This window comes from Caretta caretta, chromosome 1 (assembly GCF_965140235.1).
Source record: "Caretta caretta isolate rCarCar2 chromosome 1, rCarCar1.hap1, whole genome shotgun sequence".
Classification (NCBI taxonomy): domain Eukaryota; kingdom Metazoa; phylum Chordata; order Testudines; family Cheloniidae; genus Caretta; species Caretta caretta.
This window is the reverse complement of record NC_134206.1, coordinates 194803834-194829959: the sequence shown is the minus strand read 5'-3', so window position 1 is coordinate 194829959 and position 26126 is coordinate 194803834. Positions and strand designations below refer to the sequence as shown.

The 26126-nt window shown below is 39.9% G+C and overlaps 1 protein-coding gene across 5 annotated transcripts in view; it reads right to left on the bottom strand.

The window, feature by feature from the left end:
- Positions 1-20169: 20169 nt before the first annotated feature.
- The window catches only part of CD47 (CD47 molecule), a 38190-nt gene continuing 32233 nt past the window's right edge, over positions 20170-26126 (bottom strand). For 2 of the 5 annotated variants that reach the window (XM_048870797.2, XM_048870775.2), the window contains 3 exons: positions 24707-24731; positions 23534-23653; positions 20170-21170 (listed from right to left, as the gene is read on the bottom strand). In XM_048870797.2, the coding sequence (XP_048726754.2) occupies positions 23568-23653; positions 24707-24731 (111 nt within the window). In that variant the 3' untranslated portion in view covers positions 20170-21170; positions 23534-23567. Of the gene's footprint in view, positions 21171-23533; positions 23654-23983; positions 24012-24706; positions 24732-26126 lie in introns of all 5 variants that reach the window. The other 3 variants (XM_048870784.2, XM_048870793.2, XM_048870807.2) reach the window with 3 other exon arrangements.

Here is a 26126-nt window from a genome sequence, read left to right as displayed (position 1 = left end):
AAGTGCTTTATACAGGTATCGTTTAACTGCATTTACACTAGGAGTTATGCAATATAATTATACTGGTAAAAAAAAACACCCCAGACCCTGCAGAGACTACTTATACTTACTGGTACGCACACTCAGAGGTGAATCAGGCCCAAAGAGTTTTAATAATTGACTAAAGATAACTTTCTTTCTCATTTAATTAGGTTTCACTTGTTTGGTGTCTGTGACATCATAACCCTACCAGTTCTCCAGTCATCCAGAGAGTTCCATGAAAACAGGGTAGGCAGCACCTGAATTTCTAATGTAAAAAAAGGCAAGAAAAAATTAAAACAAAACAAGAGCTTGTGGCTGGAATTTTTCACAGCACACTAAGAGAGATAGGCAACTGACTTTCAATGAGATTCAGCAGTCACTGAGCTCTGAACTCGCTTAAGTACCTTTGGAAATCTCAGTATGCAACCCTAAACTACCAGTGAAATTAATTTCATTTAATACATTGAAATAACATTTTAATTTAAAGTGAAACTACCTCTTCCAAATTTTAATGAAAATTATAATTGAAATAAAGGCTAAATTTCTGCATAAATAGATGGTCCAAGTGGTTAGTGCTCTTGGGAGACCCCTGGGTTCAAGTCCCTGCTCTGTCACAGATTTCCTGTGTGGCCTTGGGCAAGTCACTTAGTGTCTCTGGGCCAAATATGCAAAGGTCTTTAGACACTCAAAGATGCAGATAGGCACTTACTGGGATTTTAAAAAGTACCAAGGGACTTAACTCTCATTGCCTAAGCACTTTTGGAAATGCCAGTTGATACCTATCTTCCCCTTCAGGTGACTAAATGCCTTTAAAAATCTGGACTTCTGTGCCTCAGTTTCCCAGCTGTAAAATGGGGATGATAATAAATGAAATCTCCACAGGAGTGTTGAGAGGCTAAATACATTTAAGATGGTGAGGCACTCAGATGCTATAGGGATGGGGGGGGGCATATAGTACCTACGATACCTACTTAGGACATCAGCTAAAGTGTTATTTTTACAAAAGCAAAGATCTGTGGAATCACAGAAAGGCCTTGTCCTCATTAGAGAGCTGTAGCAAAAAATCTCAACCAAATCAGCTATAGGTACAATTAGTATAGTGATAAACATGCTGGAAGCCACCAGAGCCCAGCTTACTAATGCTATCACTGGTGCAACTGAATCAGTGGGAATGTCCGTGGAAATTGCAGACAAGGCCACTGGGCAAATTCTGCTCTGCGTTACATTGGTGTGACTTCAGCTGAGTTACACTGAATGTACACCAATTTAACTGGCAGCAGAATTTGTCCCCAGAAGAATGGTTCTAATGCTTGATATTGTCATAGCCAATAACCCACATTCCCCTCAAGCTCAATCTTGACTAGACAGTAATGTTTGTGCTTTTTCTTTCTGTGTCACTACTCGGACTGTCAAGTATTTGTGAAAAAGAAGAGTTGGGAAGAGGGTTTATGGAAGGAGATTATCAAGCACTGTAAAATGCTACTTTGTGTCTGTTTTACAGAAGCAGGCCCTGGCAATGTAGTTTCACAACAAAGATGATATTATGCTTCATGTACTTGCTTTGGATATCAGGTAAATATGCAGGGTTTATTCCAGTTCATTTCTCCTTAGTGTACAGAAATGGAATTTCTTCAGCTTAATTAATGAATTTCATCTTAATAAAAAGTATTGGAGTATTGGTTGATCATAGGATGACTATGAGCCGCCAATGTGATATGGCCGTGAAAAAAGCTAATGCGGTCTTGGGATGCCTCAGGAGAGGTATTTCCAGTAGGGATAAGGAGGTTTTAGTACCGTTATACAAGGCACTGGTGAGACCTCACCTGGAATACTGTGTGCAGTTCTGGTCTCCCATGTTTAAGAAGGATGAATTCAAACTGGAACAGGTACAGAGAAGGGCTACTAGGATGATCCGAGGAATGGAAAACTTGTTTTATGAAAGGAGACTCAAGGAGCTTGGCTTGTTTAGCCTAACTAAAAGAAGGTTGAGGGGAGATATGATTGCTCCCTATAAATATATCAGAGGGATAAATACCGGAGAGGGAGAGGAATTATTTAAACTCGGTACCAATGTGGACACAAGAACAAATGGATATACACTGGCCACCAGGAAATTTAGACTAGAAATTAGATGAAGGTTTCTAACCATCAGAGGAGTGAAGTTTTGGAATAGCCTTCCAAGAGAAGCAGTGGGGGCAAAAGATCTATCTGGCTTTAAGATTAAACTCAATAAGTTTATGGAGAAGATGGTATGACGGGATAACATGGTTTTGGTAATTAAATATTCATGGTAAATAGGCCCAATGGCCTGTGATGGGATGTTAGATCGGGTGGGATCTGAGTTACCTGGGAAAGAATTTTCTGTAGTATCTGGCTGATGAATCTTGCCCATATGCTCAGGGTTTAGCTGATCACCATATTTGGGGTCGGGAAGGAATTTTCCTCCAGGGCAGATTGGAAGAGGCCCTGGAGGTTTTTTGCCTTCCTCTGTAGCATGGGGCACGGGTCACTTGCTGGAGGATTCTCTGCTCCTTGAAGTCTTTAAATTAGGATTTGAGGACTCCAATAGCACAGATATAGGTGTGAGATTTTTTGCAGGAGTGGTGGGTGAAATTCTGTGGCCTGCATTGTGCAGGAGGTCAGACTAGATGATCATAATGGTCCCTTCTGACCTTAGTATCTACGAATCTATGAATCTATAATAAAAATACATCCATCCACTGCAGTAGGTGCATGTACTCCTAACGCCCTAACCTATAGTCTGATTAGCAGTTTTGCTTATATAGGACAGCGTCCTTTTAAATAGTCTGTGAGCCCTCTAGTGGTACTCACTGTGTTATATGTTCTAGCAGCCACCAGAAATCAGTCATAGCAGCAGTATGTAGGTAACTTGTCCTTTCATGTGTGCGTGTAGTTCATAAGCATGGTTATTTATCACCCAGCTGTGTCTGTGTGGTTTCTTCATATTAATTTTTTTGTGTGTAGAACAAAAACCACAACAACTGTGAATTCAAGAAAGGTAGAAATGTGTGTCTGGAAAGGGAATGAGAGTCAAATGGAAGGAGATTTGGGGGGTATTTAAAGGTTCTTGAGTTTTTGTTGGAACAGCCTATCTTAACCTGTTATTTTAAGCAAGTTGGGTTAAAAGGACACAGCAATTTTGAAGCAAATTTTTTTTTAGTATCTTCTTGAAAGCAATTGACTCAAACGCACTGCTCTATTTACCATGGTGTAGTGTTTTTTGTTTTTTTTTTTTTGAGGAAATGGTAGCATAAGAGCAAAGTGCTTCCGTTCAAGTGACTCATTCTAAATGACGACAGGTTTCAGAGTAGCAGCCGTGTTAGTCTGTATTCGCAAAAAGAAAAGGAGTACTAGTGGCACCTTAGAGACTAATCAATTTATTTGTTAGTCTCTAAGGTGCCACAAGTCCTCCTTTTCTTCATTCTAAATACACTTCCATAGTAATTCGTGGAAACAAAGCATAGCTAAACTCACTGAGAGGTAATTAACCACAAAGAAAAGCAGGGGACCCTAGTATGAACAACATTGAAATACATTCTATATTGCTCTTTTACGAGCTTATCTGCTTTAGTACTGATAAGCAGATACAATCCATGTGCATGACTTGGGGGGCTGGGAAACTGTCCACTTGTTTCAGCTCATTCAAGAAAATTGTCTCCTCAAGGAAGAGAGGTTCTCACTCTTATAAGACTATGGCCAAGATTAATTGAATTGTAATTCGCACCAGCCTGCTCCTCAGGGCAGCATGACCCTGTATTCCTGGAAATGGGAAATGTCCTTGTTTTCAGGGCCAGACCCAATGTCCATATCAGTTTCACAAAGGGAGTGTTTTGTCTCTGTTTTTGTGAGCCCTGCAGATAAGGACCATGTGTTTGCTGAGCTGTTACAAAACCCAAAAGACTGACCTAGGCACAGGTATGTCCTTGGGAAACACCACTCATTGGGCCATCACAGGTTGGCACCCTACCTGCCCCACCCCTATCAGACTTCCTAGTGAGCTCTTCCCCATCCCATCTGCATGAGTACTCAAGTCAGTCTTCCTACACACAGTCAAATCCACATGGAGGGAGAAGGACAGGCAGGCAACCATTTTTTTCCCCCTCTTTCATGAACCTCAGCTGCCAAAACCTTACCTCTCTGACCCCTTAGGTCTCACCTCTCTGACCCCTACCAAAATGGTCTTCCTTTCCGGTCTTAGCATGACAGAAAGTTTTTCTTGCAGCATGAGGCCCAAAAATTACAAAACACTTCCTCAAAATTTGACAAGCATCTTTTTTGCAGATCTCTTCAAATGTCTTCTAGGTAGAGATGAGCAATGAGGCTGTATTTTGGCTTTGCAAAAAAAAAAAAAACCTCAGACCAGCGGAGACTTGGATCCATATTCTTCATCATCCAAAGCCTCAGGAGAGCTCAGGTGAAAAGTTCTTGTCGTGGCCCATCTCTACTTAGTTGCCATTTACTCTGTTGGGCAGCTAAGTCTATGAACACACTAATGTGACATCCAAACGTTTTTCCTTTATGATCTCATTTCCACTTTCATGAGTCAGGCCCCCACCCAAAATCATGAGATTTTAAAAATAACATTTCTATCTTTTTATTCTGCCATTAGCCAGCCTACTAGCTTTTAGGGGTCATATTTTCAAGTGTTTCTCCACAACCCTATGGGAAGAAACTTTTTTTTTTAATAAAAACGAAGAATCTCACATAATCGCGTGACTCCAGGAGCTGGGGCTTTAGGAAAATATATCAAATACTATGAAACTTCTGAGAAAATTGTGAGAGTTGACAATGCTGCAGTTCCAACACTTTTTTTTTTTCTCAGACCAGCAACCACCAGTTTCTTACACTCTGCTTTACATTCCTTGGGAATGAGATCAAGCAATAGCCTTTCTCTGAAGAGAGAGGAAAGCACATTTAATGTTACACAATACGAGTACATGCATCTAGATAAGGTCAGATTTGACAGTGGATAAACAGACAAATAAAAGTTTAAATAGTACATTACACCACAGCTTGTCTTGATAAACAGAAGTAAGTTAGCACTGCATTCCGCAGGCAAGAAAAGACAAGACATGATATAGAGGAAGTGATTTTGCCTATTAAAATCATGACCAAACTGTAATTCTCACTATTGCCAACCTCAAGCTTTCAAACATCACAGGTCAGACACCAAACAGTCATGGGATTATTTTAAAAATACAGGATTTTTTCAAAAAACAATACATTTGGGGGTGGGGGGGTTGTCTTTTGTGGGGCTTGCCTTCTGGTTTCTGAGCCATTAAGCTGCACTGTGGCTATTAGGCTGCACTTTTTCAAGCTTTTCTCCACAACTATGAGGGCTAGAACTCATTTTTTTTAAAAAAATGAAAGCTGAAAGTCTCAAGAAATCTCTTGCTTCCAGCCATTAGTGGGGGGGTTTTTTTCTTCTTTTTAAAGCCCCAAATATCAGGAAAGTTGACAACATTGAATTCGCTCTTCTGTAGTGCTTTGCAGCTCTACTCCTGCTTTTCTTAACAATTTAACTGACGGTTCAATCCATTTTATAGTCTTAAAATTTGCCGATCTTTTCATTTGAGTTATCATTACATATTATTTGATGGTGATTACAGGTATGCTCGGAACTACACAGAAAACACAAAGACCAAATCTTGGTGCTGTTCTGCCAGGAAACAGGAGGAGGAGATAATGCTGAGGGCCCAAACCCAGCAAAGGGCCCCTATGCAAATGGCCCTGGCCTCCCTTATCCCTGATTTGGGGGCCAGCGTGAGAGAGAGAGAGAGAGCAACCCCCACTTCCCAACAGCAAAACTGGATTTCACTGCATGAGAAAATTTAATTAAGAAATTCTTCAGCCACTTGGAGATTTCCTTTCTGTTTGTTTTCTCACAGAAGTGGGTGGTCAGGCCCGCAAGTCATCACAGCATCTGTGTCATTTGTAGCAATTCAAACAAAGTAGAGTGGTCAATCCTGAGACAGGAGTACCTCATTAGTGCTTGTGCTTCTTCATGGAATAGTTCTCTCATGTGCTTTCTCTCTTCTGTGCATTAGACTTAATGAGACTTCATCAGGGGACTGGTAATGCAAACAACCTTGGACCTAGGCTCACATAGCTTTTAGGTAACATTTGAATGTAAGAACTAAGCTGTGCCAGGACAATGCCACTGTAATCTTACCTCTCCTGACCCACGGAGATCCCAGAGCAGAGATAGGCGTCTTCCTACTTCCCCCTCCACAAGCGTGTTGGTGACTGGGCGGAGCTACCATCAAGACTAGCAGAATGGCTTTCAGTAACTAATACACCATTGGACTGATTCCTCCTTTCCTCCTCCCCTCCAGCACACCCATACATAACTATTTTTGTGAGGTGGGTAGGGTGGAAGAGAAACATTTGGTCCGTACTGGTGGAGATTGTTGGCTGAGGAACCTAGACTGAGGGATGGAGTAGAGGACTATTTCAGAGAACTATATAGCAAATGTAACTAACAAGATATGTACCTTGGGTATGTTGTTTCTTGGTTGTCTGTCTTTCATATGTCTGTGTCCTCTACTTGGAGTGTAAGATCTATTTAGACTGTAAGCTGTTTGGGGCAGACAGTCTCGCTTTTTACATGTTTGTACAGCACTTACCACAACGGGGTCCTAATATTGACTGAAGAATCTAGGTGCTAGTACGATACAAATAATGAATAACAGTAATGATGATGATAAAAAACAACAATTGTGTAAATCATCTGTTCTGTTTTCCTTTTCCCATTTAGTGCCAGTGATCCAAACCACACCCATTGCACTGAGTCCAAAGATGGTCTCAGTGTTGCAGGATAAAACAGTGAGAGCAATCTGTGTGCAGAACGTTGAAGAAACAGAAGGGTTGGCTATAGCTCTCAGTAGACAGAGCAGCTCTGCTGAGCTGTGTAACATACAGCTTGGAAATTTCACCATTTGGCGCAGAAATTGCACAAACCATATAAACCTAGACTACAATAAGCCGACAACAGGGGTTTGTGTTGTTATGGAGAGAGTCTCTGTCAAAGATTCTGGTGTTTACAGCTGCACCTTGGACAAGACAATCCCTCCTCCTGTGAGAACACTAAGCCAATCTCACATTTGCCTCACAGTGTCAGGTGAGTCAGGACTTCTTGGTGTTCCACATATCCTAAACGCTGCAGTGCTCTGATATGTGGGTGAAAGGACGGGTTGAAATGCTTGTGTGACGTTCACTGCTGTGGAGTGTGGGCTGCTTTGTGATGACTAAGCTCTGTAGTGACAATCTGAGCCAGTGTGGTTACTGGGCTGGCTTTCCATTTATCATAGTCCTTGTGGGGGTACATCAAAGGCTCCCTCAGCTCCTGTTTAACAGGTAACACCTTGTTCCCTGGTGCTCCCCATGAACACAGACACCAGTTCTGTGCACATGACCTATTTCCCCCACTCCCACCCCTGAGACTGAGCTGCTCTCGCTGGTATGGCAGAGCATTTCAGGGCTGTTGAGGAGGAAGAGGTGGCAGAGCTCTGACCCTTGAGCCATGCCACTGGACCCCAGTTGAATGGGTTCACAGGGGACCCCCTGATTTATGGAACCCAGCCCTGGGCTATCCTGCAATGTCCCAATTCACAGTGACTAGTAACACCTATAGGGCATTGTACAGGTAAAGAGTTACAGCGAGCAGTGACTAGCCACCTTCCCTCTCTTTCAGCTCTTCCAGTGGTTGAGGTTTCTTTGGCCTCTTCTTCACCCGTTGACAAGGAGACCACGTTAACTTGCAGTGCTTGGGACTTCTATCCTGAAGACATCCAACTCTCCTAGAGTAAGGACAGCCATTTGTTCACTAACTCAACAAGGAATGACTCTCTGTTCCACAATAGCAATGGGTCTTATTCCTATAGAAGTAACCTTGTTGTTTCCAAAGATGACTGGAATGAATTTGTCCAGTTTTCCTGCCAAGTGAATCACTCTACACTGAAAATGCCTGTTGTGAAAAACCTCACCCTGACCCAGTCTGGTAAAGGTAAATGTGTACTGTGCATTATGACCTTCTTAGGTGGTACAATCTACTCACTACGGTCACCTGTATCCAACAGAAAATATGGGTGTAAGATAAAAAACATGACAGAAAACAAGTGGAACATTTTTATATTTTGGCTTCAGTACCTTGTTTTAAAGACTCATACAGATCACCATTGGGTCTTTTCTTGTGGGAATCCTGACTGAGAATATGAAGCAGTACACAGTGCAGAATAGCTCAGAGATACAGAAAGATTATTGTTGAACTGATCAATGAAATTGTTTTTAATTGTTCACTTTATTAATATAACTTCATAAGCAAAGTTTTATGAATGAAACAACATTCATTCATAAAACCGGTTACCTCAATAACTGGCTAATTAAGTTTCACTTTCAATCCAATTGCTGCTTAAATCCCTGAAATTTACACTGTTTCAACAGTGTAACTTCTGCTCACTGTTTGTCATTCATTATACTTGTCTGTATTGTAACTCAAACTCCATTTTAACTTGTCCCAAACTCCATTTTAAAATGCTCACTTCATTTTGTAAAAGCTTGCTGTAACCTTCATTTTTGCAAAACCTTGTTGTAATCTTAGTTTAGTTTAGTTCAGATGTGTGAATGAGGTACATATGTATGGATGATGGAATCAACCTCCAGCCCCAGCCTGTCCTGATGAAATAAAGCGTAAACACCCAAGGGCTGAAGATGCAGACAACAGCCCTTACAAAGTAAGAGGAGTCCACCCCCAAAAGAAAAGAACAAAAGTACAATTGAAGAAACATCAAAGCCAGGTCCTAGGCTGAAAGTCATGTCTGCAATTGATGGGTGATCAATCACACTGGACCCAGAGGCAGCGTGACACAGCCAGACCTATAGACTCTGGATTCTACAAAAAGCCTACAAAAAGGATGGGTGAGATGGAAGTCTTTGGAGGGTAACATTCTGCTGCCAACATGGAAGGGCATCGGTGCATGCCCAACAGAAACCCAGCTCTTTCCTTGTGCCCGGCTTTCCTGGCCAGTTAGCCACCACAAGCTACGAACCCAAGCCATGAACTCCAGCTACATTTGGGACTGCTAACTATACAGCAGCTGCAGAACCTGTGTGTGTGTGTGTACATGAATGAACGTGTGAATGAACGTGAAATTGAGTGGAATGTTATAGCTATAACTGACTGCCTACTATGATTCTTTTTGTATTCACAATAAATGTGACATTTTGTCTTATCCCCTTTAATAAGATCCTGCTGGTTTTTCTTTTATTGGTATAACATTATTACGTCTTATTATTTATTCTTAAGACAGTGTAATAGGAATTGTACAGCCATAGAACCAGATAGGACTCTGCTCCAAGAACATACTATGTTAGGGAAGATTTTGAAAGTCAATGGGAGCTGGGTGCCTCTTGTGCTTTGTAAATCTTCCCCAAAATAGACATTCCAAAGGGAAAGAGTTATAAATTAATGCTTTGTACTGCTCTATAGCAGCATATTCCATGCAGGACTCATTTCCCACTCAGCACCGATGTCTTTTTTTTTTAAATGCGAAGTGAAATTGTAGAACGGTCCTCTAGTATCATTGAGTTCAATATGTAAAGTTACTTGAATTCATGAAGGTTTTTGAAGGACTGGAGTCATGGCTGTGAGCACTGATCTCCCTAATGAGCTGAAGATTTCTTACCTTGGGAGATTTCAATAATCTACTAAACCAAAAAGAGAAATGCAAGGACAGTTCTTATTTGGGGCTTATATAGTTGCTGTAATGTTGATTGATTAGAGGTAAAAGTGTCTCAGCTTTATGGAATGGAGCATAGATGCTCAGCACTTGTTAATCTGGAGAAGTTAATGTGGAAAAATAAGGAACATTAAAATTCATAAATTTAATTGTTTATAGTTTGGTTAAAGGAAAGTAAATGTGCCACTTGTCTGCATGTACTTCTCTTCTGTATTCACAAGAGAAGTTTTTCTTTTTAAAAAAATAGTAACTTTGCTGTTTTAAAATAACACTTTAGTAAAATGATATTTTCTATCACAGCAAATTCTGAAATGTCAAGGCCATACCTATGGGCTTTTATCATACCTAGTATGATGCTGATGCTAATATCATATGTTGTTCTGAAGAAGTATACGAAGCCATGTAAGTTCATCAATTTTACTTTACTATTCCAGTGTTTGTATAGCATCTTGCACTAAATATTTGATGCTCAGTTTTCATTGGTAAATTTGTGATTTCTCTTTGCAGATGGTTGTGTAATTTCAGGTGACAATTTGTTCATCCAGTGCAGTTCTAGGACTCAGTCCTGCAATGTGCTGAGCACTCTGGTTCTGATCCCTCAAAGCCTTCATGCTTAACTTTAAAGATGTGATAATCCCAGTGAAGTCAATTAAACTATTCACATGCGTAGTGTTTGGTGCATAATTAAGTACATGAGTCTACTGGGACCTAGTTGAGGGAGATGAAGATGCTGGGCAAGCCCCAGGAGATGTGCAGCACCTCACACGATCAGACCCTAACTCTTCAAAACCAGTGAAAAAACCTATTTAGAGGAAATGAACATCATACAGGACCATCTGTCCTATTTTCCATTGTCACTTTAGCTCCTTAAGTTCAAGGAGACCTTCTTATCTTTGCTCCCTTATCCATTTGTTTGTGCTTATGTACCCATTAAGCAGACACCTTTCCACTTGTGCTATGCAGATCTTCGCACATGTTCCATCTCCTATGGCATGTCCCTGTACGGCTCTCTTTCTCTCCTTGTGGGCTCTCTCATGGCTAAAGATTTCTTTTTTAAAAAAGTTGGTCACTCTTCCAAGGCTTCCCGTGCTGCCTTTTCACTTTCATAAACTCCATTCTTCTGATTTCAAGTATATGTATTTGAAGGCAATGAACGACTCAGAAGGAACCCTATCTATGTCAAGTGGCCCAGGTCAACTTACTCATTAACATCTCCTAAACCTTTCCCATATACTGACTTTTATCTTTTGGACACTTGGATTGAAGAACATTTCTGTACATAGTCTGCATTCTTTATTCATTGCTTACTTCTGTGTCCTACCAGTGGGCTTATATGCTTAACTTGTATTCCAAAAATGCTGATGGATGCTGAAATGCCTAATACAAACAATGTTTGTGTTTGTATAGACAGTGTCTTTGCTGATTCCATAAGCCTATTCATGCACCTGCTACAAATGTTACTGAAAGGGAAATGCATGTGATTAAATCAAAAGCACTGAAATTTATGATGATTGTGCACAGCTGTAATAATTTGAGATGCATTAATCAATATTTCAGAAGCAAGCTGTACTTCCCAGCTTGGCAAAGTAATGAGGTAGTGGAAAAGTGCCAGTGGGGAACATCAGAACACTCAGCAAATAATCAGCTGAAGACTACAAACCCAAGGCTGTAGAGGAGTTATTTAGGGCGGTATGTGAGGGTATAAGTAGGAATAATGGAGCAAAGTTAAGAAAGGGAAAATATAGACTGAACAGCAAGGCTTCCTGACAGAGAGATGCATTAGGCTGTGACACAGTCTCCAAGTGAAGTGGTAGAAACCCTATCGCTTCAGACATTTTGAAGTAGACTGGGTAAAACACTGGAAAATACATTGTAAGAACATTCCTAGACTATCAGGGATATGGACTGGATATCTTTAATAGGTCTTTTGCATCTCTAGCTTCTATGATTCTTGAGACTGACTCCAACCAGACGTCATTCCAGGTCTTTTCAGGTAATCCCTTGGAACAGCTCCTCACCATCAGCATGATGTAGTGGAAATAGATTTCAAAGAGTTAAGTTTTCTTTTAAGTGTATCTTTGGTGATCTTTGAAAATCTAATAAAGCTACATTTCTAGGGATGATGGTAATTACCACAAAGTGCGGTGAGAGCATGTGAAAATTATCATGGTGCCGTGAGGTATGCAGTCTGTCGTTGTTGCACACAATTGCTGTGCTCCTACCTTATGTTACGCTGGCCACTATCGTACTACTTTAGAAGAATGGGTTTTAGTGAATTTCTAGAGAGCTCAATGTCGTGTTTATGGAAGACATGATGAGGTTGGGGACCAGAGTCATTGGTACATTCCAGCTATTTTGTGCTGCTTCAGTGATATAACACAGCCTTTACCCATCTTAACTAGCTGGTTAAGCCAGTTTTATTATTGCTTTTGGCCACTCAAGCATCACAAAATAGCCAGAGTACACTGGTGAGTCTGGTTCTGTATTTTTAAGAGACTTCTGTAGTGTCACATTAGAAGATTTACCTCTAAAAGACCAGAGGCAAGAATTCATAGGCCAGATTTTTAAACGTATTTAGGTACCTAAAAATGCCCTAGATGCTTTTGAAAATCACACTAATCTGTGTCTTTAGGTGCCTTTGAAAATCTGGGCCAACAAACTGAGAGCTTGTCAACATGAACATTTAGTTCATAATGTGCTTTGATCTAATCCCATTTCAAAGAGGACTAGGACTCTAACACTCTAACAAACTTAGTGAACATCAGCAAGGTCAACGAGGACAGTTGGTGTGCAGAGGTGATATAGTACAGGGTGAATTCACATCCCAGTCTGCCACGACACTCAATGTTCTAATTCTCCTCTCACTTCAGTGGAGTTGCTCTTCTCTTCAGCTGACTTTTACTAGCATGAGTTCAGAATCAAACTCTGATTCACCACTTGTGTACAGCAAACTATCTGTTCTGATAATGAACAGTTAAAGAAATGCTCATACATCTGTGGCATAAAACCCAGCCATAGATTAACTGGCACAGAAGAGAGTAAGTAAATATTTAGTAACACTAGGAACATGTTGCTGCTTCTTTAGTTCATTCATACAGCATTAAAGAGCAATAATTTCTAGAACAAAATATCAAAAATTCTTCTTGGGATCAGGCAACACCCAAGTGAACGGCTGCCAGGTCTGCTAATTATTATATGACTATTATTCAACTTTCATATTTTGCAATTTTGGGGTGTAATTCACCTCTGTGCATAGGTTTATTTACCACTTAAATCCTCAGTATAGGACTACAGTGGGATTCAACTGACGCCCAGTCCTTGTGTTCACCCTCTGCATAGGGCTGACTTACACCCTCAGTATATTGCTCTACTCAACCAAAAACACCAAAGTGATTTAGAAGCACTAGTTCCACAAAGTGAATGAGATTTGTGCTCCTAAATCACATAGGGTTTCCGAAAAGCCCACCCCTAGTCCGTAGTTGGAAGGGATAGGCCCTTCTTAAGGGTAAGAATGATCATTTTATGGTGAAATTGTGGTTCTCAAGGACAAAGCTTTAATGTAAATGAAGATTAAGGTTTTTCTCACTGTAACTAAGAGGCTTGAGTCACCACTGTATTATGCTGCTGTATCTTCAGTGAAATAAATGGAGTTATACCAGTGTAAAACTGGAACAATGAAGTGATGAATGAGGCCCATAGTCTGTGAATGGTGAAATACATCACCCCTTAAGAGCTGTCTCAAACGCACATGGAAAATCCATCTTTGCCCAGAGAATATGCATTCTAGGAAAATTTCAGTTCCCGTGACTCTTTTTGGGGCTTTCCAGCAAAACACTGTGAGATTCTGTTTTTTGTCCAATGTCTTCTCTTCGCTACACTCCTGGGGCCAGATTCTGCTGTTCCACTGGTGAATAGCTTGTCACATCATTCACAAGCTTCAGTGGATTTACTCTGGATGTAGACCAGTAGAACCAAGAGCAGAATTTAGTCTTTGATTAATTGGCTCAAGTATGTGGGGTTGGAAAAGTGTCTTATTTTTTCAGGTAAATAGCAGAGAGGTGTCTTGTGTCTCAAACTTTTTTATTACAGTGAGTTGATTGACCTACATTTTTATTCTTTACAATTTTCCTCCTGCCTTTTTTACTTGCATCATTAAATCCTGGAGGCCGTCCAGCAGTCATCATCTTGCAGTCACCCATGTGATAACATTTAACTGCATCACAAATGCTCCTAGTTAGGATAGACAGAAAGCACCTTCAGAGTAGGGACCATTTCCCCTCTGTTCAGTACCGTGATGGGCACAATGATGGCCCATAATAGTTCTTCAACCATAATTTGCTCACTGTTGCTATGGTTAGTTTCTTTCACACTCAGTGTGTTATTAAAAGCCATTCACTTCCTGATGTAGAGTACCAGCCTTTCATTGTTGTGCCAAGATTAGTAGCCCAGAACTCAGGGTGAGCTGTTTATTCCCTTTTTGCTGATTATCACTCAATTTTTCTTAATATACTCCCAAAAGTCTGCTAGGAACATTAGAGATTGTGTAGGAACCAGGACAGCACAGAATCTAGGTAGTTCAGGGTGGAGGAAGTGGTCAGGCACGGGCAGAAGAGTAAATAGATTGGGAAATTAGACTGGTGAAAAGGACAAGGGCCAGGAAATGCTCATAGGTGACTTTGGTAACAGTAGTTTTAGTTGCATGTAGATGGCTGATGCCAGACTGGAGAGGATGAGGGGAGATACAGGGAAAGAAGGCACGTAGGTGAAGGGGCCACAAACACAAATATTTTGGGTAAAATTGCAAATGCACCTAAGTCACTCTGGTCCAGATCCTCATCAGGATTTAGTCACCTAACACCTATTGATGGGCCAAGCTGTTATTAAAAACAAGGATGGATCAGTGGAATCTCTCCACAGCTACTCTATCCCCTTTAGAAATCCTGTTGTAACCACAGCACCAACTAATTCACTCCATACCTGACTATTCCCAGCTTTGGGAACTGGTGGGAAGAAAGGGAAAATGGGGCTGTGGAAAACATCTATATTCAAAAAGATGCCTGTGAAATTTCTGGCCTTGCACCAAATTCCAAGATACATTTTAGGACAACACTAAGGTTCTCATTGCGACTGTGAAACCTGAAAGCATTTGATGCAAACTTTCCATTTTATTAATACCAATAACTTGTTCTAGCCTGAAGAAAGCCTCTAAGGTGTTCATTGTTGTACTGACCATGGGTGGCGGGTATCAAAGGCCAGGCTATGGCCCTGCCCATTTTCTACCCCAAGGCCTCTCTCCCTTGAAGCCGGTGGGGGCTCAGGCCTGCCAGTGGCCAGGGGCTTGGGCAGCTCGGGCCAGCCTGGGAGGGGTTGGGACAGCAGCCTGAGGTGGTGCTTGGCCCATGGCCAGTGGCTCAGCGCTGGGGCTAGGCCGGCCAGAGTCCCTCCAGCTGAGGGGTTAGGGAGGACTCAGGGATCTTATGGGCAGGGCCTCAGGTAGAATGTTTAGGGCCGGCGGGCTAGCCTCCCCAAAGAGGGGGGTTCACCTACTGCCCATGGTATTGACACAGCACTTGCATCTATTGCAAGTTGTACTTTAATGCTTAAATTTTCCATGTTTTGGAAGGATTTAATTGACCCTTTGGCAAACAAATCCATCAAACCCCATTCTCAAAAAATAAGGGTTCAGCTTCCATTGACTGCAGCAGGAGCTGTGTGCACTTAGCCAACAGCAGACTTGAGCCAACTGTGATTATACCCTCATTTGCCATTCATGCCGGATAGAACCCATTTTTATATTCTCATTAACCCACAGTGGTAGAAGCATAAACCTGGCAGTAAACGTTTGAAAGGAGTTCATGATTTATTTTTGATAGTCTTTTAAATGGCTGAATTCTCTCCTTTCTGTGCAGCTCAAGAAATCATGGAGGAGGAATGGCATCTTTAGTTTTGAGTCAACTCCACTCACCTTGTTGTGCTCAACCTTGTACTGGCACCCTGACGAGATAAAGGAAACACCTTAATAGGTCTCTTTGAACAGCTGATCTTTTTTGTCTGGGGACATGACGAATTACCAGCGTGTACTTCTGCTGCTGCTTTGTTCTTGAGTAAATTTAACCAACAACAAACAGAGAGAAAAATTGGGCTTCCCTCAACATTAAAAGCTGCCGTTGGTAAAGGCCAAATTATGCCATTGGTTCTGTAACTCCCAATGCCTTCAAGGCGGGTCACGCGCATGTAACTGAAGGGTGAATTTAGCCTCGAGACTTTGTTCATGCTAAACTGAGATCAGTTAAACTGACCATATATAACTGCTTGTTTTCTTAGCTGCATTTTTTTTTATTACTTACAAGGGTGGCCAGAAACTTGAAAGAACAGAGTCAATTTTTTCCAGACTAAGACATGAACTCAAAACCTTTCCGTGGGATTCAGTGCAGGTAAGGAGTATACACCAGATAGACCTTCTAAATTGAGATGTTTTACCATCTCATTCTACAAGATTCCTAAAAGGGAAACGAGCCTTTTCCAGATTAGACCATTGTACTGATCCCCTCTAACCAGTCAAATGGGAATAGATACAGCCATTTCTGAAAGTACTAAATTTGCCTAGTCCAGCACTAACAAGGATGATTGAACCTTTGCTTCTCCTGATCTTGGGTTATACAATTCAGCGAGCAGGTTTGGAACAGTGCATGAACCAAGACCCAGTCCTGCTGTAGATACGGCCTTTATGCCCATGGAACAGAGGTGGGCAAACTATGGCCTGCAGGCCACATCCAGTCTACGGGACCGTCCTGCCCAGCCCTTGTTTGGGGAGGCACAGACTTCCCTATCTGGCCCTTCATACAGTTTCGCAACCCTGCTGTGGCCCTCGGGCCAAAAAGTTTGCCCACCCCTGCCATGGAATGTAACACTTCACAATTCCAAAAAAATTCCAATTTTATCCTCTCAGATCTCCTGCGAGGTCGGGAAGGGTTGTTACCCACCCTGGAGATGAAGAATCTCCTCAGAAAGATTGCCTCAGACAGCACAGGAATCACATGGCAGACAGGGTGACTGAATCCAGCTCTCCCAAATCCCACTTAATACTTTAATCACAGGAGAAGACCTTCCTTCCTCTGATATCAAAACTGCCATGCCAGCATAGACCAATTGTTTATCTAGGTTGGTATCCTGGGTTTAGGATGTTTCAGAGGAAAGTCACAAGGAAAAACAGGCAGTTTGGATTGAATCAAGTCAGAAGCACAGAGGATGGGAGGGAGCAAGAGAGAAATTTGAAATAGCTAGGAAAGCTTGAGAAAAGACATTTGAGTAATGACAGCAAGTTTAAAAATTAAATGAAACTAAAGTCCTCAGAGCTGACTGCCATCATGTTAAAGCCTCAGAAGATTCAGCTAAGAGCTTTCTGTCCTGGATAAATTTCAGTTATAATTTACCGACCTAAAATTTTCACTGCATACAGGTATTAGCCAGTCTTCCATGATGAACTGGCCTGTTAATTGCAGGATGCTCTTAAATTACTGCTATTTTCCATACCACTGGGCTGTTTCTCTGGTGAGTGAAGAGATTTCCAGATCTATTTTACGAAGATAGTGAAATCTTTGCAAGAAAAGTGCTATAACAATGTCTATTGCCATTATTAATGCTTGAATAACTGTCCTTATGAAGAGATGAAATAAAGCTTTTCTATCAGTTAATGAAAATTTAAAGAGTACCTGTTTTTTAAAAAAAGGGGTTAAGCAGCTTGCAGGCAAAATGACCCAGATTCAACCTTTAGAATGGCCCTGATTACCATTTACATACTTTTCTAACATGTCTCTATGTTCGAAAAGTATGAACTTTGAAATGTAAACAGGTATTGTTAAAGAACTGAAAGAAGACAGTGATTGTAGTAGTTTGTTTACCTATAGCTTGTTAGAGGTTAACAGTATAACCAAACAGTTCCTGTCAATTCAGAGATCAAAAGGAAATATTAACATTTAGATGAAACTTGTGTGTAATAACTTCAATGTCTCTATGTCTCTTTAAAGTTAAACAGATAAATTACCTTATATTAAGCCATATAGTTAATGTTTGAGAAACAGGTTATTTCCAAGGACTCTGTGCTGAACTGTATAAAGGACTCTTGGGACCTGATCCTTTCATCTCACATCTGCTTGAACTTTATTCGGGGGAAGTTGGAGATATCAGTCTTAGGACTCAAATTTAATTTGGATCACCCTGGTATAGAACATTGAACTGAACCTATTGACTAATTCTAAGAACTCTTTGCAACTCCAAAGCTCACTGTCTCTATTATGACACTGATTCAGAACTGTACTCATGTCTGTATGCATAATCTTTTAACCAATACTCTCTTTTTTCTAATAAATTTTAGTTTAGTTAGTAAGAATTGGCTGTAGCATGTATTTGGGTAAGGTCTGGAATATTCATTAGCCTGGGTGGTAATGTGTCTGATACTTTGGGACTGCTAGAACTTTCATATTTGACTTGACTGTCTGGGAGGGAACCTAAAGGCTGGGTTGCAGCTTCTGTGTAACCAGTAAGATATGGTGGAAGCAGCTTTGGGAATTGTCTGCCACATTCTTTGCAGTTTCCCTAATTGTATAACCTCAGTGTGCCCCCCTGCAACTCCAGTCACAGGTTGTTTTGAGAAACGTGTACCTTTGGCTCTAATCAGGATGATCGGGGAGCGGCCCAATAATGTCCAAATGATTTCACTCACCTCTCAATTTCAATATTGTATGTAGCATAGTATGACTTTAATGATAGTTATGAGCACTCAGCACCAGGTACTTTCAGGTTGTGAAAGCTTTGCCAGTGCAGAGGGCAGGACAGTTTACACTGTGAATTCTGCAGCAGAAGTCGTTGTAGCTACAAGATAATTAAATTGCTTACCCAGGCATGGCTTAAGACTTTAAAGGGCACGAGACTGTGGTATCAAAAGTGCTACTAACTTTTCCTGTTATGATTTCAATATAAAATAGGTTTTGTTAGGGTATACTGGAATTACTTACTTGATTCAACAGTGTTTTTCACAATTTACATAGCTGCTGTTATGGAAAAAGCAGGCCAACATTCCCTGAAATTATGTCTTTAAAAAGCAGTTACACCAGTAGTTAATTGTGGCAGGAATAAAGACTCACAGAAACAGTTTAACATAGTTTTATTTTAAGTATAATAGTACACTATTTACAAAGTTATGTTAATAAATAACACTTGGGTAAAGACTGCAGAAATCCAAAATGCCAAATCATGAAAATCTGGTTTATATATATACACACACACACAAATCAGTAATTTAAACAACTTTGGTTTTTACTGGCGGGAAGGTAGTATTAAGTGACTTTAAGAAATTAACTAACCCACTTTTAACTGGTGCCCAAGAGAAACCCAAAGCAGAGCCTTTGCATACAGCAGTATGATTAACAGACAAGTACTGGGTACTGAATTTTTTGGGTAATATTTTATTAAAGGAATTTGACTTCACAACAGTGGCTGCTAAATTCCAGTTTGCTGGCAATTGATTATAAAGCTATATTAAGAGTAAGGCAAAACAGAATTTCAAAGCCTGCTACTTCGTGGAGCTGCTATAAACTACTAGAGGGTATCAGTAACTAGAGGTGTGTAGATGAGGAGCCCCATGCATAAATGCTAGGGAAGTTCTGGATTGCCTCTTATTACTGATTCATACTATCTCCCACACCTTACTTGGGCTATTTTGATCAGTCCTTTGGTTAAGTCTCCCCCATTAATCTATATGGATTTCAACTCTCTAGGAATACCCTTGTTGAGATACCACATTCCAAAACCATACATCTTTAAAAAAATAAAGCAATACTAATTAGGTCCTTACAAAGCAGACAGGTTTCAGAGTAACAGCCGTGTTAGTCTGTATTCGCAAAAATAAAGGAGTACTTGTGGCACCTTAGAGACTAACCCATTTATTTGAGCATCAGCTTTCGTGAGCTACAGCTCACTTCATCCAATGAAGTGAGCTGTAGCTCACGAAAGCTGATGCTCAAATAAATGGGTTAGTCTCTAAGGTGCCACAAGTACTCCTTTTCTTTTTACAAAGCAGATACAAACTTATGGTCCTCAACATTTACACATCTGAATATCCCATTGTCTTCTGTAAGAGGGCAGCTTGGGTTAGCTGAGGCGCTCAGCCCTGCAGTCCTCACATGGGGCCTAATCATGTGAGTGTAGGCTGTAGGCTCAGACCCCTCCCCCTCCCCCAAGTTAATTCCAAGGTTCCTATATCAACCTGCATCATGGCCCTGGCTGTCTAAAGGAGAACATTGCTTTCTTACTAGTTACAGTGGGTGAACCCTCAAAGTACAGCTGTTAAAAGCACAGACAAGGCCTCACAGACTACACAAGCATGAAGAAATTATTCTAATTAGATTTTAATAAATTTTTATATGTAAAACTTCAATACACGCAGCACCTGCATTTACTTATTCCCTGTTTGAAAAAGCCTGAGACTGGTTTCAGTATGACAGACTGAATTTGGCTGAGGGGTAAGTAATTTTTAATCAAGACTACAAAGAGGCAAAAAGCCCAGACTAAAATATCAGTAATCAAAGCACACCACACAACTACCATATATACAAGGAGCCTATTTAGTATGGGGGGGGGGGGAAGAGGGGGGATGGGACGGGCCATGGGTAACCATTAAAAAAAGCATGAGAATCAAGGTTTTGTTTATGCAGTTTTTTTCAATGTGGTAAGTGCCTCTGTTTTCGATAATACATACATTGAAAGTGGAAAGAGGAACATTTGTACAACATCCACTTCCTTTTCATACCATTTAGGCATTAACATATTTTGCCCATGCAAACACAAAACCCCACCAATCTAAATGTAATTACAACTTATATCATATTTAACTTCATAGTAGTGACAGTGGATTTTTTTTTTAATATTTGAGGGGAGAGAGGGTGAGTCAGGAGAGAACAGTGTGGCATGTTTTATGCAATACCAATTTGTTTAAGTTATCACAAAGGCCTGTTCCAGTAGCACAGTGCTAGTATCATTTGGTCACGGACCTAGCCCAGTTTCCAAGCGATGACTGATGTTTTTTGAAAAGGGTACCACTACTAGTGACACTATAACGAAATTGTGTGGTCGATAAACAGTGCTTTTTTATGCTCTCACTCACAACCTTCTCCAGGAAAAAACCTCTCTCTCTTGAATGGAACTACCGCAGCTGTGACTATAAAATTACATGTAAATCATTTTAGCATTTTTTTTTCCAAACGTGCAAAACAGCTAAGTTCCTGATTTTCTTCTCTTTGACTAGCGCACCATCAAAGGCCACAGTGTATAAACAAATGTATTTCTTTTCACCATCTCTGTAGCAGATTCTATCACTCTCACCAGTTAGTTACCCTGGAAAATTACAAAACAAAACTATTATTCAAGAATGTTTTGATTAACATCACCCACATCCACCTACACTTTGTGCTGCATAACTACATTCAAACATTACAATTTTTTTAAAATGTAGACAAATTCTCTCATAAAAGCAAGAGTGGCTAGTATTGGCTTGAGCCAGGTACAGTAAAAACAACTGTTGTATAATTTCTCTACACAGCTTTGGCACCATATCTCAGTTTTGATGTTAAAACCCTTTACTCTAGGAGGTGATTTTTAAAGGTACAAATAGCAGGTGCCTAACTGACCTATGTGTTTTTAAAAGTCTTCACACAGTATCTACAAATACAGATATGATGTGAAGAATTTTGATAAAACAGGGCCCAGGAAAACATTGAATAATTCATTTAAAATTGTCAAAGCAGAATTCACCTTCAGAAGTGAAAGGTTGTTGCACTGCCCCATTTTGCTGTCTGACTTTATTGACATTTAAAAAAATGTAGATGACACAGTACAATGATCTGCTTGTGTTAATCATTGCTGAGGGAAAAAGAGTTTTGATTTCCAAAGTAGAAGCTATAGACACTTCCTCTGAAAGAGCCTTCCCCCACAGTCTTTATTTCAGTTATACCAAATGACTAACATATTTTATCACTCTGGATGCTGGTAAAGTTATTCATTGTATCATATGAGCACATACATTCCTTCTGGTTTAGAAAGCAGTCCTTATGTGTACTCAGATGAATCACAACAGCTTAACCATGAGTTACATAAATTCGGCAGTACACTGTACTTACTTACAAACTGGAATATTAAATTATCAATAAATTAGCATCAGCCAATAATCTACTGGCTGCCTCTAGTTCCATTTGTGCTCTCCACAAGTGGCACAACATAAAATTGGTTGGAACACCCCCGAGCCTCTAAAAATTTAGAGTTCTCAGGGTCTGGCAGTTTCCTTGAACTGGCATTCTCAGTATCCAGGGGCAGTGAAAGTAGAGTTAGTGTCTTCTAGCACTTATGTGGATGGCATGTGAGAACAGGAAATATGACATACTAGCGGGAAGGAGAAATACAAGGAGAAAAATATGTAGTCTACATGCAAGATTAGAACACAGACCATTAAAACAATAACTGAAAAGGGTGACAAACCCACAGAGCCAAGGAAATTCTCTACTGGACGAAGTCAAACAGTGCAGACACACTACGGAATGTCTGGTTTGCTATTACAAGTTTCTACAACAATGGGTGAGCATACATACTCAGGGTAGTATTTAATTGTGGAGCTCCTCCTCTAGTAGGGGTGTGTATTTCTTTCTTAAAGTGTTTGGTGGCTGCCTTAGCTCAAAATTTCTTTGCTAAAATGTGCACCTCATAAAACTAAACCAAAAAAAAAAAAAAGCTATTACCTGTATTAAAGCAATTTTGTCATTCTACAAGCAAGTTCATATTGTAACACAGCTATTCTCAAACTGCTACCATGACCACACTGGGTAAAGTTGCTAGATTCACCAGTGTGTAGGCATTAAGATATTCGTGTGCAACTAATGTATTGGGAGAACTGTAGCAATACCAGTCAAAGCAGATAAAATATATAGCCACCAGACTAGCTTAGTATTTAAAGTTAAATACTGTAACTATTTCAAAGCTAGTTTTTCAAATATATACATCAGTGAACAGAAAACTAAATGCACCATTAAATATTAATGTGAAATATTTTTTTAAAAATTATAATTGGTCAAAAGGCAGACATGAATATATTTTTTTAGTTTGACAAATTTAGTTTGATTATTACAATTGCTAGAGATTTTAAAATGACTTTAATAATTTTTTATTTAACTTCTTGGACATCATGCTGTTTGGATAGTCCATAGTAACCTTTCTGGATCTAATATACTATTAAAAAGTGATTGTTTTCATTTTAAGCATTCTCCTGTTTTGCTGGAAACCCAAAGTAGTTTTTCATTTCACTTTGTATATTCTTGAAAAAATATTCTGTTTTTAAAAAAGAAAAATCTTCAAAGCCTAAAAGTTGGGCCCACACTACTTGACAATGTCCCTTCAAATATAATCAGCAAAAGAGAGGAAAATCTGTGTGTGTGTGTCTGTCTGTCTGTCTGTGTCTTCTTTTTGGTGCATTATAGTCCATAAAGGAGACTGAAAGGTCTACACACATGGTTTCCCTCACAACCAGGGGAAAAAAGTAAGAACTCTGCTTGTTTTTTACATTATAAATGCTGTTCTTGGTTACCCTCTTTTTACTGGAAGACTCCATAGATGATAGGAGTGTTAGGAAGCTTATGACATCACAAAGTGGTAACAAAAAACACTTTCCCTTTCAGTTAATCAGGTAACACCTATTTAATTCACACACCTACCAACTGGTGGGGGGTCAGGGGAGCTCTTTTTTGTTCATGATTCAATACCTCTAGCCCTTTTGGTAAGAGATAAGAGAGGTTCCAGTTTGCATCTCTGATTGTTACAAAGGAAACCTACAACTGAACAAAGATGATAATACTTGACATTTCTGCTTTTTCCAAAATAAAAAATAGCAGAAATAATCCAGTATTTAAACAATCCTACACACATTTCACAGTCCTTCTTTATATCATAAAAAAAGGATACAAACACATCTGTCTTCAGGTCACCTCTAACATTCCAGTACAATGCAATATAACTTAAAGATTGCACCTTCCATGCAATCTGTATCCTATGCTGTATCATATATTAGCAGCTTCCTCGGTACAGGTGATTTTTAATTTCAAAATCCCAGAGTAAATGTTAATTAATTGATCAAAATCTACAGCGGCAGGCAACATTCGACTCACCATCATTCTAACATCACTCCTTTTGCATCTTTAAAAGTCAAGCAGAGGATTAGTAATTAACCAAGCAAATAATTAGAAATGTTACAAGATTAGCATTCTGATTAGTTTTAAAATTAGGTGTTGAGACATCACTACTTCCCAGTATGCCAACTAGTGAATTTCTGAACAGCCTAAGGAAGACAGGTTTCAGGGCCACCCTTCTTCCACTGTAAAAATCCCCCACACCAGGCATTAACAGTGTTTCCTTCCCATATAGTTTTACACCACCACCATGGGTCTTCCCAAACCCAAGAGACCACAGAGAAGAGGAGTTAGATTTTGCCTTACCCCACTGTGAAAGTCCCTTATCCCACTTAAATGCACCGCATAAAGAAGACTGGCTCAACAACGGCCTTACAGAGGAGCGCCCCTTTTCCTCAGTAAGAGGTCTATTTTTGAAAAGCGGACAGGAATATTGTTCCAACTGTGAAGCTACTTTTGTTCTAAAGCAGTCAGCAATCAATGGCTAGCAGGTGTAGACAGTACACAATACTCCCTTATGCCCATAGTTGCAGGCATCAAACCTCGGTGATACATCAAACTTTTAGTGGCTTAGGGAGCTGGATAATTTGAGACACCTTACGCAAAGCAACAGCACTCAGTGCTAAGCTAAATTTTGACCTATCTCTAAAAGGCTTTGTATAATCCCTTAAGTAAAAACATAAGATTTTGATTACCACCTACCATTGAGTGGTTCTTCTACAGCTTTCTGTAAAATATTTAAAAATATTTATATACATATATATGTATATATTAAAAAATCCTTCATGTCTATTTTTGGCTCCCCACAGTTAAATTACTCTAATTGACATATACAGTAAGTAGTGATTCTACAAAAATGAAAGAAGCTGAAGATTAGTAACTACGGCTATGAAAAACAAATCCATCAATAATTGCACTCTCTTCATGTTATCTCCAACCGCATCAGGAATCTAATTTTCCTAGTGAAATGTGTAGAGGCGGAAAGAGATACACAAGACACACTACTTGTAAGTGAAGCAGCAACGGCTTTTCTCCGCAATCTGATCACTGGTGCAGGAAACAAACAGCACCAAGATTAAAAAGCACGAGTTAATAGCTCTACAGAAGACATCCCAAATATTTATGCATTTTATCTGGTAGGGAACTAAGCAGAGGCAGAGTAATATGGACAAACAAGAAACTTGATAGATTTTAAAAGGAAATTGATTAAGGTTGACAGTCTCAAAAACACGCCCTTTTCCCCTGGGCCTCAAGAAAGTGTCAAGAGTTATTTTAGAAATATGCCCCTAATAAAAATAAATCACAGGTCTCTGAGTGCAAGGTTACCATAGCCCTTCGGTTATAAAGAATTAAAAAAAACCTTTTAATTTTAAAGGGAACTGTACATCTTTTTATAAACCCCTTTAACACACAGCAATATGTGCTGAATTTCTCTTGATGGAGGCAGGCAACCCTAAACCTGATTTTCAGACCAGAATTTCGTTGGGCCTCTAGACTCCTGTGTACTTTACTGCACCCACAAAACAATCTGTCTGTCTCTCTCTTTGGAATCATCCAGTGGCCAAATGCTGGGGTACCTAGCCACAAGTCCATCCAGTAATTAGACATCCAAAATTATAGGGATTCTGATTGCAGTTGTAAAAAGGGCCAGTTTGCATTTGATTACCCTTTGGAAAACAGGGTAACCACAATTTTAGGAAGCAACTGCACTTAGTATATTTTTTTAAAAAAAGGGCAGGCTGCAAAACCAGGATTACCTTCCTTAGAAAGATTAAAAAACATACACTTATTCTGCATGACCTAAAGATAACAGCCACTCTGCTTTCAGATGGCCTCTTCAATATTAGGGGGATTGTAAAGAAAATTATAAAGGGTATAACATTTGTGTACCTGGGAACCCAAAAAAGTGTTAGACCTTCAGTGTGAAAGAGACTGACAAAGAAAAAAAATTTGGGGGTGTGTGTGGGGGAATAATTTATTAAAGACAGACTGAAATCTTGTTTATTAAATGTTTACACATCTATTAGTGCCAACAAAGGGTGCACTGTCAACTGAAGGTATCCATTCGGCCACACAAAATATGCAGCATGGTCAGTAGAACAGCAAGCTTCCTTACACAGCC